Consider the following 14,065-nt stretch of genomic DNA (forward strand, 5'->3'; position numbering starts at 1 on the left):
TTTTTGATATTGCACTGAAATTCATAAAATTTTTGAGCTGATCTCAACATTGCAAAATATCTTAAATTTTTTTTCATTCAAAATTTATTAGTACCGTTTAAGATTAAATCGAATCGATATACTATAATTGAAAAATCAATACATCAATTGCACTTATTTCTACCTGACTCTTTAAATAATTTTCGACTAAATCCTAGGCAACTCCGTGAGCCAATCACAAGTTGGATTTATAATAGCTACATAAAATGACCTTCTATACCTTTGAGCTGCAGTATTAGTTCAACCTTGGATTTGATGAAGTAGATACGAGTAAATTTGCAATATCGATACCATCTCACAAACTTTACGCGACATTGATCCAATAATATAAACATTTATTTTATATTTTAATATTATTATTTTGACTAATAAAGGATCACCGTATTTAAATTTTTATCAATTAATTGAATAATTAGTAAAATATTTATTGAGATTTACTGCCTGTTTCTTTTTTAATTCATCTGCAACGAGTTTAAGGCAATAATAGGCACGCATGGAGTTCATAATATGCAAGACTTGCGCGCATATTGTCTCACATTCCCTGCATTAAGTCGTATATAAATAAATAATTTAACAATATCGTTATAAATGTATATAATACTACCAATTAATAATTAGTATATACTAATAAGTAATATCATAAAGTCCTTATTACGTATACAAGAGTTATTAAATTGTTTCAGCATGGGTACCAAGATTTAAATAATGCACTCTATTACTTTAATAAAGAACTAGCAAAATAACTGTTGTATAAATTTTGAGAATTAATATTAGTACTTTAATCTTAAAACTCTGGAGTGTGTAAGGAAGCGGTAATGTTTAGTACATTACCCACTGAATCTTCGGCAAAAATTACCAGTGGAGCGTCGTAACAGGTGTGAGCTAGTGGCGAAGATAGTGGAGGAACAACGGCTTCTAGGGGTGGACGTACGCCTGGAAATTGACGGTAGTTTATTACCATACCAGTAGATACTTCGCGTAATTCTATAACGCGAATTCCAAACGATGATCTTATAACATTTCTGTAAGGAAAAACAAATAATAATTATTTTTAATTTAACGATAAAAATTTATGGAATTAAAAACTCACCGCTTGGCAATATATTCAATTTGACAATTATTGCGATAATAGTGAGAATTATGATCATTTATTATTTCATTCTCATTGTCTCCAGCAAACCATCGGTGATAAGCAAGAATAGTTGCGCAAGAAGGCCCCCAAAATATTTTATCAGGCTGACAAAAAGAAGTTTCAAATACATATGTATTCTGATGACTAAATTGTAAATCAGTGTCCGGACTTGTTCGATTTATTGAATTTTTTTCATTGGCTACGAGATCCTTTGTTTTAGAATTATCTCCAAATAATTCCGGCAAAACGCATGGTCTTGGAGCTTTAGAATTTGCTAGGCTCGTAATAGATTGATTGTTATTATTATTGTTGTTGTTATTACTGTTATTAATAGTAACAGTGACACTTAGCGGTTTGCTGAGCGTTATTGTAGAGCGTTGGAGATCTCCGTTGCGAGGATTGCGATTGTTGTCTGTATTACCAGGGGATTTTTTGGTGACAATACCTTTGCCGATAAAGACATGATCAACGTAATTGAATCCACGGCCCATAATACCCTCACGGGTGTGACCCAAGTCGAAGGTGTGAGCAAGTTCATGAAGGACAGAGCCAAGAGTTGTTGCCAGACACCCGCCATAAGTACCGCGATAATTACTGTCATCCATGAGAACGTCTGTGTCAATTATTGTCTTGTCTAAAAATTTAGGTAACACCTGATTAAGAGTTGTAGGCCAAGTGTGAAGACACGCAGATCCGAACAGTGCGAGACCACCACCACCAAGAGCAGCGTGCCCTTGGGTGCTTGCCAGAGTTGCCTCATGTGTTCTAGGACTCGGAGCTCCTCTGTACTTGGTACAAGATAAAAATGCCAAATATTTTCTGTCTCTAGAAGCGAGCGGACCTTTCATTATTTCGCGACCTACAAATTCCCAGAGCTCGTGCTGATTCATAGCTCTCGCGGTGTCCACATTGAGCATGCTGTGCATTACCAAGCACTCGGGCCCGTCGAGATCTCGCTCCAACTGAAATGTCTTCCGAGCGTGTCCGGCTTCTTGCAACTTTTCAGCGGTTAATGACTGTAATAAACGGGCTCCAAGCCCAATTCTGGTGGCTGCGCTCTCCGGAGAACAGTCCTCACTTGTTGGACCCTGAAAATATCCATCGTGACCTGCACAAATTACATAAATCGGCGTAACTCGAAGTCGAGACTTTTTCGGCTCGTGAATCAGTGTCAATTGTTTTTTAATTCCATTAGCAGTCTCCAGCTGAAGTTTATTTATTCCACGTGCTAAATCCACCAGAATACGAAACTCTCCGGCAATAATGGGCCACTCTGTCACCAACCCGGATTTTAGATTGTGATGCTGCTGACTACGGATGTTTATTTTAGTACAGCACGACGGTGCTTGCCCTTGTATCAGCACCAAACTGTAGGTCACTGTTTCGCCATCCGATAAATTTTTAATGACAATACTTTCGGGGTTTATATTTTTAGTTATGGTTGATTTTGTCGAGGTCGTTGTAGTTGTGGTCGTTGTCACCGCTACGTTTGTTTGAATCTGCGCAAAAGAATAATAAAATACAATAAGTATCATTTTATTACGGTTAAACCCAGAAAATAGATATAAAGTTATTTCTAAAGAAAATAACTTGTAATTATTTATTTTTATTGTTTAAAATCTGTGATTGAATAATAATGTTCTATAATTATTACTGATGATTAACATAAAAAATATTTTTAAAAATAAAGAAAACAATAAAATATGTTGGTTGGCTTATAAGCAATTGATAAAATAAAGGAAAAAAATAAGAAAGGGGATACTGACCGATGTGAAACTGTGGCATAAAAATAATAATAATTATTACGATAACAAATAAAAAATTTTTTACGATCGATCCATTATAATTTAATAAAAATAAAATAAAAAAAAAGAGCAGTAATAACCGATTAGAACGTAAAAAAATGAACCTAAAAAATATTCGACCAGAGAGTTCTAGAGTCAACTTTCACGAATCCAGCCAAGGTAACAGCTATTTTTTATTCCTCGAAGGCCCTTAGGTGAAGAATATTCGCTTTAAATAAACATTGTTACCTAATACAAATAATTAAACAATCATTACAATTATTATTAACTCCAATTAAATTTTAATTATTTTTTTTTATGATTTTTATAAAATTTCTTACGTGTCGATAGACTCATTTAAAATTTAATTGCACTAATAATTGACAATTTTGAAAGCTTGATCGTGTTTTAATTTGTCAAAAAATAAGACTAATAATGACTTGTTAAGTTAAATAATATTTTTAAAAATATTGAACAAAGTAATATCTGGAAATTCTCGAGTTTTATTAGTTTATTAACAGGAGTTATCATTAGAGGTTTTTTTTATTGTCGTTGATATGTACTTGAAGTTACCTAATAAAAAGTAATCAAAAAATAATTATAATGATCAATAAAAATTCTATTGACCTCGTACAGAGACATTAAACTAAAAAATGATAAAAAAAATTATGGGTATTGACCGGTTAAGAAACTCTAGTTTTGTAAAAAAAACAATCATTATAACAATTTACAATATAATTGATCATAAAAATAATGTTTTAATCGTTTTATTATTTCGTTAGAGATAATTGTTAAAAAAAAAAATTGATCCAACAAGTGACTATTGATCCGAAATGTTTAATATAATAAAAATATAAGCAATAAACTCAGATAAAAAGATTGTATTATTTATTATTGTTATTATTATTATAATAAATGTGTGTTTTTTAAATCTTTTTTTCTAAACTTTCTCACTAGGTTCTTGACACGAATGTTTTCTCAAATATAAATTAAACAGATATTTATTAGTACGATACTGGGTTACAGGGAAAAAGCGAATTAATTAAATCTAGATGAAAGAGAGCTAGTGAGAGAAAAACAAATAGAATTTATTATCACTTACCATTTTATCGGGGGGGAAAAAAAGGTTTGATACTGCGGATTAAATACTGAAGAGTAAAAATTAGTCGGCCGAGGTTTTTTTACACCAGTGAAAGGAATAAGGAAGGTTCTGATTTCAGATGTTGACTCTACTCGTATCCTCGAAGGTTGTTCACTTAGATCTTCTACATTCTCCGCTGTATCGAAAAAACAAACAAAATTATGCAGTTACAATGCGACACAATCTCTAGATTAATAGCGAACCAATAAAGATAAAAAATACTTACTAGATAAAATAAAAAAGCACCAGCAAGCAGTCCAGGTCTAGTTTAGTAGCAATAGGTGTGTACTTTTTAAAAAAAAAATTAATCAATTTCTCGGTGCACCATCCTTCAGCTTCGTAGCTGGTTAGCCCGTCAATACTCGGCTGAAATACAAAGTACTTACTGAATAGCCTTTTTATATATAATATTATGATTACGATTACTGTACTTTTATATTGTCCCTATATATCTGATATAGGTATATGTCAAGGTAATAGTTATCGACGGCGGTACTAGGAACAAAGTGAACACGAAGTACCAGAGTGTAACCAAGCAGTGTCGCCCTGGAGCGCGGTTGCGCCCTACGATTTCACAAATTTCGAGGGAATTCAGCTTAATCCAACGCAAACTCCAACGGATATGTTGACCGCGCCGTCGCAAATAGCAAATGATACCGGCATGTCCTTATTATGTGCGTTGGCGTATTCTATATTCGCTATCCACTATCCGCCCAATAATACAGTTGCCTGAGAAAGAGAAACAAAGGGTTAGTAAATAACAGTAACTAACAGAAACAGAACAGACTTGACTTTCTGTCTAGTGTGTTATGTCTACTAACCATTATCTCGAGTAGAGACAACCTAACCGGCAGTATAACTTTTAAATCCTGGCAGCAGCCTATTTTATTTTTTTTGCCGGTTAAATATTCAGAATAATAAAAATGAAAAAAAGCCAAGAAATTATTTTATCTCGGCATTGTATTCCAGTGAGTAACAGAGAGACAACGTCGATGCTTTGTGTTGTTTTAAATCTTGATTTCTTTTTCAGAACAAAATGAAAGGTAATAAAATACCTACGAAGAAATAATAAATAAATAAAATTAGCTGTTGATGCTGATGAAGATTATGATGATGATGATGATGATGACGGGAGGATGAAAAAGTAATAAAAAATAGTTTACAGCCGTCAATATTCTAGAGTAAATAATATTCAGTGAAAATTATAAATTTTCTCCTGTTTGAAGGTAAAAAATAGTGTACGCGGATACATGCTGTATCTTCTATCTAGTGTGTAGGCATGCTGTTGCTGGTTGCTGCTGGCTAGTGGCTGCTGGTGAAGTATATACGTACAGGTATAGGTATAAGTGTATATAGAGATAGAGAGGCGGCTCTCAAAGAAAAGTCGCGCGGTGCGGCGCGATGCACTTGTTAATTGCCCGCGGAACGCAATATCTCGTATATATCGCGCACGTTGAGGTTAGCGACCGTGAAAGTACTCCTTGTGTGCAAGTAGGACATTGATTTTTAAAAATTGTTGCAACGATTGCGTGCGCCCACACTATTGACCTATATTTTCTCAACCGAGGTCGATGCACTCCATCCACCAACCACACCAACACCCATTACTCGTGTTTATATTGTCTTTTTTGCTTATTTTTAATCTCAAACATTTACTTTTTACACCGGTAATTGTTGTTGTTGTTGTTGTTGTTGTTGTTATTATCATTGTACTGCTTCTGCTGATGGTAATGCTAAAAGATACTCTCTTGCTCTTTTTATTATCCATCATGCCCATACACCGATAATGAAAGTTATACATATATACATTTTTAAAAATAATAATAAATAAAGTTATTTTTTATTTTTTTCCAGCCAATTTTAGCAGTTATTATACATCGTTATAAATACATACATTTATATCTGCATTATTTGGAGATAAAGTTTCAGAAATATATTATTAAAGAGACATTATAATAAAAAGAGTGGGAGAAAGTGGGTAAAAGTATCATATGAGCCAAAGAAGAAAAGGTATTCTCTATACGCACACATATTTCTCTATATAAGGAAGCAAAATACTTAAACAAGCTTTTCGATGCTACTTTATTTTATACTTTAATTATTTAAATTTTCGTTACGTTAATTATCAATTGTAGTAAGGCCATAGAAAAAAATTTAACCAGCTTGAAAGTTTGTACATAGTTTATATTATTTTTTAATTCAACATTTATTACTACTTAGCAAATATTAAATAATGTTTTGATATAAATATAAAAAATTATTAAAGATAGATAATTAAATTTAATTTTCATGAGTGTTTAAAGATTACTATTTTTTTTTTTTTTTATTTTGTTTTTTATCCAGTGAAATTATTTCTTTAATTAATAATGTGTGTTGTGCTTTAAAGTTAAATTTAATTTATAACAAAATTATGTAAATTATTTAATAACAAAAGTAGTCGTTGCTATTGAAAAAATAATTACTCGATTTATATTATCTCAATACATAAATAATTACATCACTTTAATAATCACACTGCTAAACGGCTACAACCGATATATATTATTTTATTTCTTTATTTGTTTGAAAGTTATTAATTTTACATACATATTTCCGATTAATTAAATATTCCAATCATTATCAATTAATTTTTTTTTATCAATTATTTTTAGGGTTTTTCAATATACAAAAGTTCCAACATTACAGTAATCCTTCGCGATGTTACACCAAACAAAGCTGGCAATGAGTAGTAGGAAATAACCATGTTGGTATCCAAGCGTTTCTAAATGAAATGTATGCTCAGGTATTATTTTTTTTTTAATATTAATATTTATATATCATCATTATTATTATTATTATGGTTATTATATATTACATTTCAAAGTGTTATATGTAAATGTGGATATATATTTATATAAATATATTTACAGGGCGGAAGCGCGACACAGTAATATATACGATACGCAAAGTGAAAGCAGGAGCACCAGCAACAGCAGCAGCAAGAGAAGAGAGCAGAGAGCGGCGAATGATTTTGGCTCTCTTGTATGTATAAGTATATATATATGATCAAGCGCGATACGATACTTTTGGTTGTGCCGGGTTAAATTAATTTGGCTTATGATGATTGCGGCACAAGGGTAGACGGACGTTAACGTTTTACTACCTTTTTTACAGCCAGAGCTATAAGCCGGTTTTCTGGTGAAATTATTGAGACCAATATTGCACTTGAGAGTATATATACTCTTATAATACAAATTTTTACACGTTATAAAAGATGTGTTCGGAGAACCTGAAAATTAACCAATAAAAATAAAATAAAATAAAATAAACGAAGGAATTCAAGAAAGAGAGAGTGATGATGAGTTACGTTTGTCTATCTGTATTTTATTAAATTGAAATAATGAGTTATGAGTTTGTTTTTGTTGCAGACTTAAAAAAAGATTGGATGCTCGAGAAGTGAGCGAGGATTCCGAGTAGAGCAATTAGACGGATCGTACATAAGTACGAAGATACGCATTGATAAAAATGAGAGTAAGTATAAGTATAATGAATAAGAAATGAAATACGATGGTGCTCGCGCGCAGAGCTGTTGAGAGTGAATAACGACGTGTTGGGGTGGTGAGAGTAGGCCAATGTCAGTGTCAATACGCCGCAGAGCTTGGCTAGTTAGCCTCTCTGGCGCGCGCGACAAACTTGATCGTGAAAACAGAAAAACGACAGCGTACATGGAGTCGCCGATTACGTTCATTCGCTCAACAATTTTATTTATAGAACCTTGTAATTCATTGTATATATATATATACACATATGTGAGATTTTGCATTCATACTAATTTCTTTTATTAAATATGTATATGTATATTAATATATTCGATTATTTAATCTCGTTATATATGTAATACAATTTTTTTATTATTATGCTATGGATGATGTAATTTTTTTTTATAACACTACTGTGTCAGAAGTGAGATAAGCACTTGCTAATTTTAATCACCATCGTAACCGCCTCCATCATTTTATTTGCGATGTACTTTAAATTACAATTATTTAAGACAGGAGCATGTGTATAATTTATATTATCATTATTGTCAAATAATAAAATTTGTTATCGAATGTTAACAAATAAAATAATGGAAGAATGAGAATATATTGTAAAGAAGTAAAAGTTTAAATATACCTTTACTTATTGTAATTATCATATTAATGTTATGTAAAAAAATATAAAATTTTCACTCGGTATTAAAAAAAAAAAAAAATAAAAATCTATTTTGACATATATATTTTTATTGTCTGCTTATTTAAATGATAATAAACTTTACGAAAATCAAATGTGATTTTAAATTTTCACTTCTCCAGAGAGCATTTAAATGTGTATTTATGTATGTATACGTGAGTACACATACAGATTTTTTATTTTTTTTTCGTTTGAACACATGTGTGTATTGACTGAAAGAAAGTTCGACGCCTTATACTTTACGTAAGCGTGTATTTAATTTTGAAACATTTTTGCGGCTACGGCATTGACGACGCGATGACGACACGGCCAAAACCATTTGTATTAGACTGTTATTCAGTGGAGATACAATTGAGAAATTCCCAAATTGTTAGCCGCAAGTTTGATAATCGTACTTACTTATGTATTATATGTATGTACTCTTATATATCTATATCATCATTATCATCATCACCATCATCAATTACTTGGTAATACATAATATACATACAGCAAGTATTGTCAATACTTGGAGCATTACACTTTCGAATTGCTGTATTTGTCTCTTTGTATTCCCTATAAAATATCACGTAAACTTACATAACTATTTAAGAAATATTTGCTCACACCTTCTCATTTAAATCGACATTTGAAAAAATTAAGAGAAACTACTTTTATATATCACACACATTTAATAATGTCTCCTCAACTCAGTCTTTATATCTATACATATATATGAATTTTGCATTACGCAATTTGAACACGGTAACATTGATAGCGCACGAAAGCATGAATGCCGTCCAGAAGCTGGAGCAATAATCAAATGCATTTATTTTATTTTTTCTTCATGCACATTAATTTTATATTCTGGACCTTTTCGTTACCGTCTTTTTTTTTTTTTTATTTTTTTATTTTTTTAATTACCTCATTAAAAAAATATTTTTTCATTTCCATCGTAAAAATTCCGGAACTGTTGACGAGTAAATTATTTTTCTTTCCGCATTTTAAGTTGTGTAAAAATAAATAAATTTAGATAAAAACTCCTGTGTGTAATAGAAGAAAAATGTTTGTATATTGAAAAATTAAATGGAAAAATTTGAACTAGGTAGGTGCGTGCGTGCGCGTTGGGCTTAATATTTTAAAAGGAAGTTTTTAAAAGCCTGTACCTATATAATATATTCCACGTATGGACGTGTGTTTTAGCAGACGAGGAGTTGTCCTTGACACGACGACGATAGAAAGTGAAACAGGTCAAAGTGTCCTATATAGTCTTATACGTTAAAAATGTAAATCTATAAAATTTAAATGCTTTCAAGAAATTTGTTTCTTCTTTTTATTTTTTGTTTTGTTTTTATTTTTATTTATTATTTTTTTTTATTTTCGCTCTCAGGAATTTATTTACTAAATTATTGGGATGCCTAATATCATTGTTATTAAACTCTCTGACAATAACAATGAATCATTTGAATAGCAATTTCATAATTATAATTTATCTTGATCATTAATTATAGACTAATATATTTATCACATTTATCATTTCCGCGGTCTGGATCAAACTAAAAGGTTAAAAAACATGAATAATAATTCAATAATTATTTGTTTTTTGGTATCAGCTGTCTAAACATTAAAGAAATAAAAAATGAAAATAAAATAAAATATCAGGATAAAAGATATGTATACATATACAAATACATATATTAATGCGCTATCGAATAAACGAAAGTGAAATCAAATTTATGACAAAATCATGGCCTTGAATATACATTAACATGGCGTAATAAAAACGAATTATTGTGTGTATGCGACCTTATAATGAATTACTCTATAGCAAATGTGACAAGATACATTTGGGGATTACCAAAAAACACACCGTGCGCTCGTTAGTTTGGTATGTACTCGTTAATTTAAAAAAAAAAATCAAATATTTTTAAATTCTGCCTTTTGACTGAAACAAGATTTTAAAAACCCACCATTTGAGTAAACTGATACTAACGTGTGAATAAAGTGATAAAAAATAATTTACATACATTTAAAATCTAAGGAATTTTTTGCGATTTTGCGTGACACGCACATCAAAAGATAAACAAAACCTGACGCATAACTGATTCAAGTTTCGTCTACATAAAACTTTTTTATTTTTTCTTTTTTATTCACAACGATAATATCAAACTTCCGTCCGGTATATTTTTTATCAGCGGATTATTCCAATTTCCCATTCTTAGTCTGCCAGCCGTCAATCGGCTGTTATTATCTCACAAACCACGCAATGCAGGTTGTATTACATTAAGCAGGCGAATACTTGTGTATAGTTATTATTATATATATTTATATTACATTTCGATAGTTTAAAGTATGTAACATGTTTTTATTATTCAAACACATACAAAAGACCGCCATTGAAAGTGTTAATAAAAGGTGCGAAAGAAGAACCAGAAGGAGGAATTTTGGTTTAGTTCAAACAGGACACAACTGGTACAGCTATTCGTATACAATATCAAACTCGTAATGAAAATAAAAATTAAAAAAAAAAAAAAGAAAAAAAAACAAGTCGTTGCGCGCATGACCTACGTAACATTCGATTGGTTGTGTCGCGGTATTTCGACGCCTATGCATTGGCCCACAATATGCGTTTACAAGGGACCTTGGCTTCAATTTAAAATCTCATACATATGTACCCGTTTTTTATCATAATCTCTTATTCTCATTCTCAATATTTATAATCTTCTTTGGTTGGTTTATCACCATCGTAAAACCGCCAAATCTTAAAGTTGATGCACCAAATTCTAAATCATTGTAGGTCATCATTTATTTCAGCACTTTGATAAGCGCTAATACGTCCAAAATATTTTGTTTTGACGCTTCTTATCGACTGTTTTTATTTATTATTTACTTTGTATGATTAAAATCACTGTCATTCATAGATACAATTACTTACATAAAAAATAATACTCGTTATAATGACTAATACTTTCAAAAACAATCCATTCAGGTTTGTTATTCCTAAAGATTATTTATCAGTAAATACTCATTTAATTATTTACTTTTTAGATTAATTTAATTACTTTATGAGTACTCACAATTTATAGTAACGCTATTATCGTCATCAAACAGTTTAACAATTTCTTCCGACGGTTCGATAAGATTAATAGTCTTCAGTAAATTTGACTAATTGCGTTGCTAATATTAAAGGCTTGTGTCTATAAATTAATAATTATTTAAATTCGATTCATTAAGGATTTTTTTTTATATTCAGTAGAGTTACTTACTTGATTATTGATTCTAGCAGCGGTGGTTAGATTTCGGGGAAGTAAACGAAATCCTGTACTCTGTAAAAAAAGAAAATCTAATTCATACACTAAAAAAAAAAAATTAACTTAAGTTTTTCTTGATTTAAGTGAATTTTTAATGGAATTGAAAAATTTTTGTCTTGATTCAAGACAATTAAACCCTTCAAAAGTATTTCTTAGTTCAAGAATTTTTCTTTCAAACCAAGTTAATTTTTTTTCAGTGTATAAATAACAGTTAGTGTGGTTTTCATGTTACAGACGACATAACTCCACACAGAAAAAAATTACCTGTAAAAATGACATAAATGGTGATGTAAAATCTACATTTTTAAATAGTATCATGTTAAAAAAAAAAAAAAACGGTTGAATTTAGAGTTATAAATGTGTAAAAATTACACAGTTAAATAATTCTATACTAACAAAAAATTATGTTAATTCTTCGGGAGTAAAAATATTGATTTGAAAAATTTTAAAAAAAGAAAGACGTCAAAAGTTTTAGTTTACTGATTGTAATTTGGCTTATATGAATGAGGAAACTTATGTTTTAATAAATTTTTAGAGGCAAGTGTATCTCTAATTGAACACCGTCAAACGATTCTGATAATCGTTGAGGTAAATATTTCCAAGTTTCCTAAAAAAAAAAAAATCATAAAGAAAAATCTTAGTTAAAACGAAAAAAAATTCCTTGTAATATACAAGATAGCTCAAATGGTAGAGTAGCCGACATGTCTTCGGAAGGTTCTGGGTTCGAATCCCAGTCCGAGCTATCTAATAATTTTTCTCGCATATTCTATAAACTCACATTAAGATGATCCTCTCCACATTCCTTTCTCAATCCTTTCCTACCAATATCCTGTTACGTGAATGTGGAACGCTTCACGTAATAATTACCGTAACTCCTATTCTTTCCCGCTTCACAGCATTATTTATATTTGTAAAAATATAGTGAACAAGATAGGATAAACAATTACATTCGAAACATTTTACCAAATAAAAATTAAAAGTATATTAATTAATATTTTTAGAGATTTTAGGAGATAAAAATTTTTATTACGAAATTTTCAAGGTTTCCCGTTTATCCTACCTCCTCTTTTCTAATGTAAATTTAACATTTTTCCAATATAAAATTTATATTTATACTAACCCTCAAAGCACCATACTCCAGGGATTGGTCTTGGAGACATGGAGGTTGAAAGAGGATTCAAAGTAGATGAGCAATGCTTCGCAATCGAAATTGTGACTCTTTTAAAATGTTTAAGATTTTTCTGACAAGTTTCGAAGTACTTTTAGTGTTAAAAAATTATCGAAAATATTCTGAAGTTTTAAAAGTACCGAGAATTACTTCCCGGTCAACGCCTAGTATTACCGCTGAAATATAATAATAATTTTATTTGAAAATCATTAAAGTTGGTAAAAATAAAATTGTCAATTAATTTTTAAGCATTTGACGTTAATAAAAATTTTATGTCGATCAAAAACTATTAATTAAATATACAGATAAAAGGTTACCGACTTTTGATGTTTTTTCCGTATTTTATTTATATATATATGAAAAAAAAAAAAAAAAAAAAACACTTTTTTTCTCTAAAATATTTTTTTTATCGAAAACGACGTAAAAAATTTCTTTTAATTTTTATATTTTTTAATAAAATTAAAAAACAATTCTACATACTATATTTATGAGTTGAAGTATTTTGAACCGTGAAATTAAACAATTATCCAATTTAAAAAAGCCGTCAGTATATAATAAAAATATTTGGTGCATTATTTTTTTTAGCATCGATATATATAGAGAGGAAAAAAATGACCGAATATTGATAACAACATCAATATTTTATATTGATATAATAAAAATAAATGTGTTTATAATTATTACAATAAAATTCCCAGCATGTTAGTCACACCAGTCTAAAAAAAGACTTTTATAAGGTTTATCACCCATGTTTATAAATATTTAGAGTCTAAATATAGCTTAGATGTATAAAAATAATTGTTTTTCTATTTGGAATGTATCATCATGGTATCGACGAAAAGTTTGCGTCAGAGCCACGGTGTGTCATTTGATTTGGAAGAAGATTATATTACTTCGTGACGTTGTGCACGCATCCAGTGCATGGGCACGCATATATAGATATAACCCTCTCCATGACGCATTTACGTTAATGATATTCATCCCGAAGGTACGAAAAATATCTCCACAACATGTTATTATGTGCATGAATCACCAATTATTATAATGAAAAGGAAGAATCAAAAGTTTGATGGCCAAAGAGCCATCAATAGATTGCACCGGCGTCTATTTAACAGCAGTAGCTTTTTCATTATTTTTATTTTTTTTTTTGTTATGGTTTTTTCATGTTAACGTTCGAAAAATTTTATAATTTTGTGTAAATTATAAAATAACTTTGAATAAACAATGTATATTATATATTTGAAAGCATCATCTTTTGGAGCACGTGCATACTACATATTATACATATATATCTATCTA

At 30.1% G+C, this 14,065-nt stretch overlaps 1 protein-coding gene and 1 long non-coding RNA gene across 6 annotated transcripts; one reads left to right on the top strand and one right to left on the bottom strand.

The window, feature by feature from the left end:
• Positions 1 to 75: 75 nt before the first annotated feature.
• On the bottom strand, positions 76 to 11,613 carry LOC123275282 (putative zinc metalloproteinase YIL108W). Of its 3 annotated transcripts, XM_044743297.1 has the most exons (8): positions 11,554 to 11,613; positions 11,365 to 11,484; positions 4,918 to 5,151; positions 4,528 to 4,825; positions 4,323 to 4,462; positions 4,058 to 4,232; positions 1,130 to 2,670; positions 76 to 1,061 (listed from the first exon to the last, which is right to left on the bottom strand). In XM_044743297.1, exons 6-8 carry the CDS (start codon positions 4,058 to 4,060, stop codon positions 824 to 826), a joined length of 1,782 nt encoding a protein of 593 aa, XP_044599232.1. In that variant the 5' UTR covers positions 4,061 to 4,232; positions 4,323 to 4,462; positions 4,528 to 4,825; positions 4,918 to 5,151; positions 11,365 to 11,484; positions 11,554 to 11,613; the 3' UTR covers positions 76 to 823. The 3 variants fall into 3 exon arrangements, with proteins under 3 accessions (XP_044599232.1, XP_044599230.1, XP_044599231.1); XM_044743295.1 differs by having other exon boundaries at positions 4,323 to 4,825; XM_044743296.1 differs by lacking the exons at positions 4,528 to 4,825; positions 4,918 to 5,151.
• Positions 5,179 to 8,324, top strand: LOC123275301. 3 transcript variants are annotated; one of them, XR_006511659.1, is made up of 6 exons: positions 5,179 to 5,322; positions 5,951 to 6,106; positions 6,748 to 6,878; positions 7,006 to 7,117; positions 7,250 to 7,437; positions 7,504 to 8,324. It is a non-coding gene; the product is annotated as an uncharacterized LOC123275301 (long non-coding RNA). The 3 variants fall into 3 exon arrangements; XR_006511658.1 differs by having other exon boundaries at positions 5,179 to 5,430; positions 7,250 to 8,324; XR_006511657.1 differs by having other exon boundaries at positions 7,250 to 8,324.
• Positions 11,614 to 14,065: the final 2,452 nt, after the last annotated feature.

This window comes from Cotesia glomerata, linkage group LG1 (assembly GCF_020080835.1).
Source record: "Cotesia glomerata isolate CgM1 linkage group LG1, MPM_Cglom_v2.3, whole genome shotgun sequence".
Lineage (NCBI taxonomy): Eukaryota > Metazoa > Arthropoda > Insecta > Hymenoptera > Braconidae > Cotesia > Cotesia glomerata.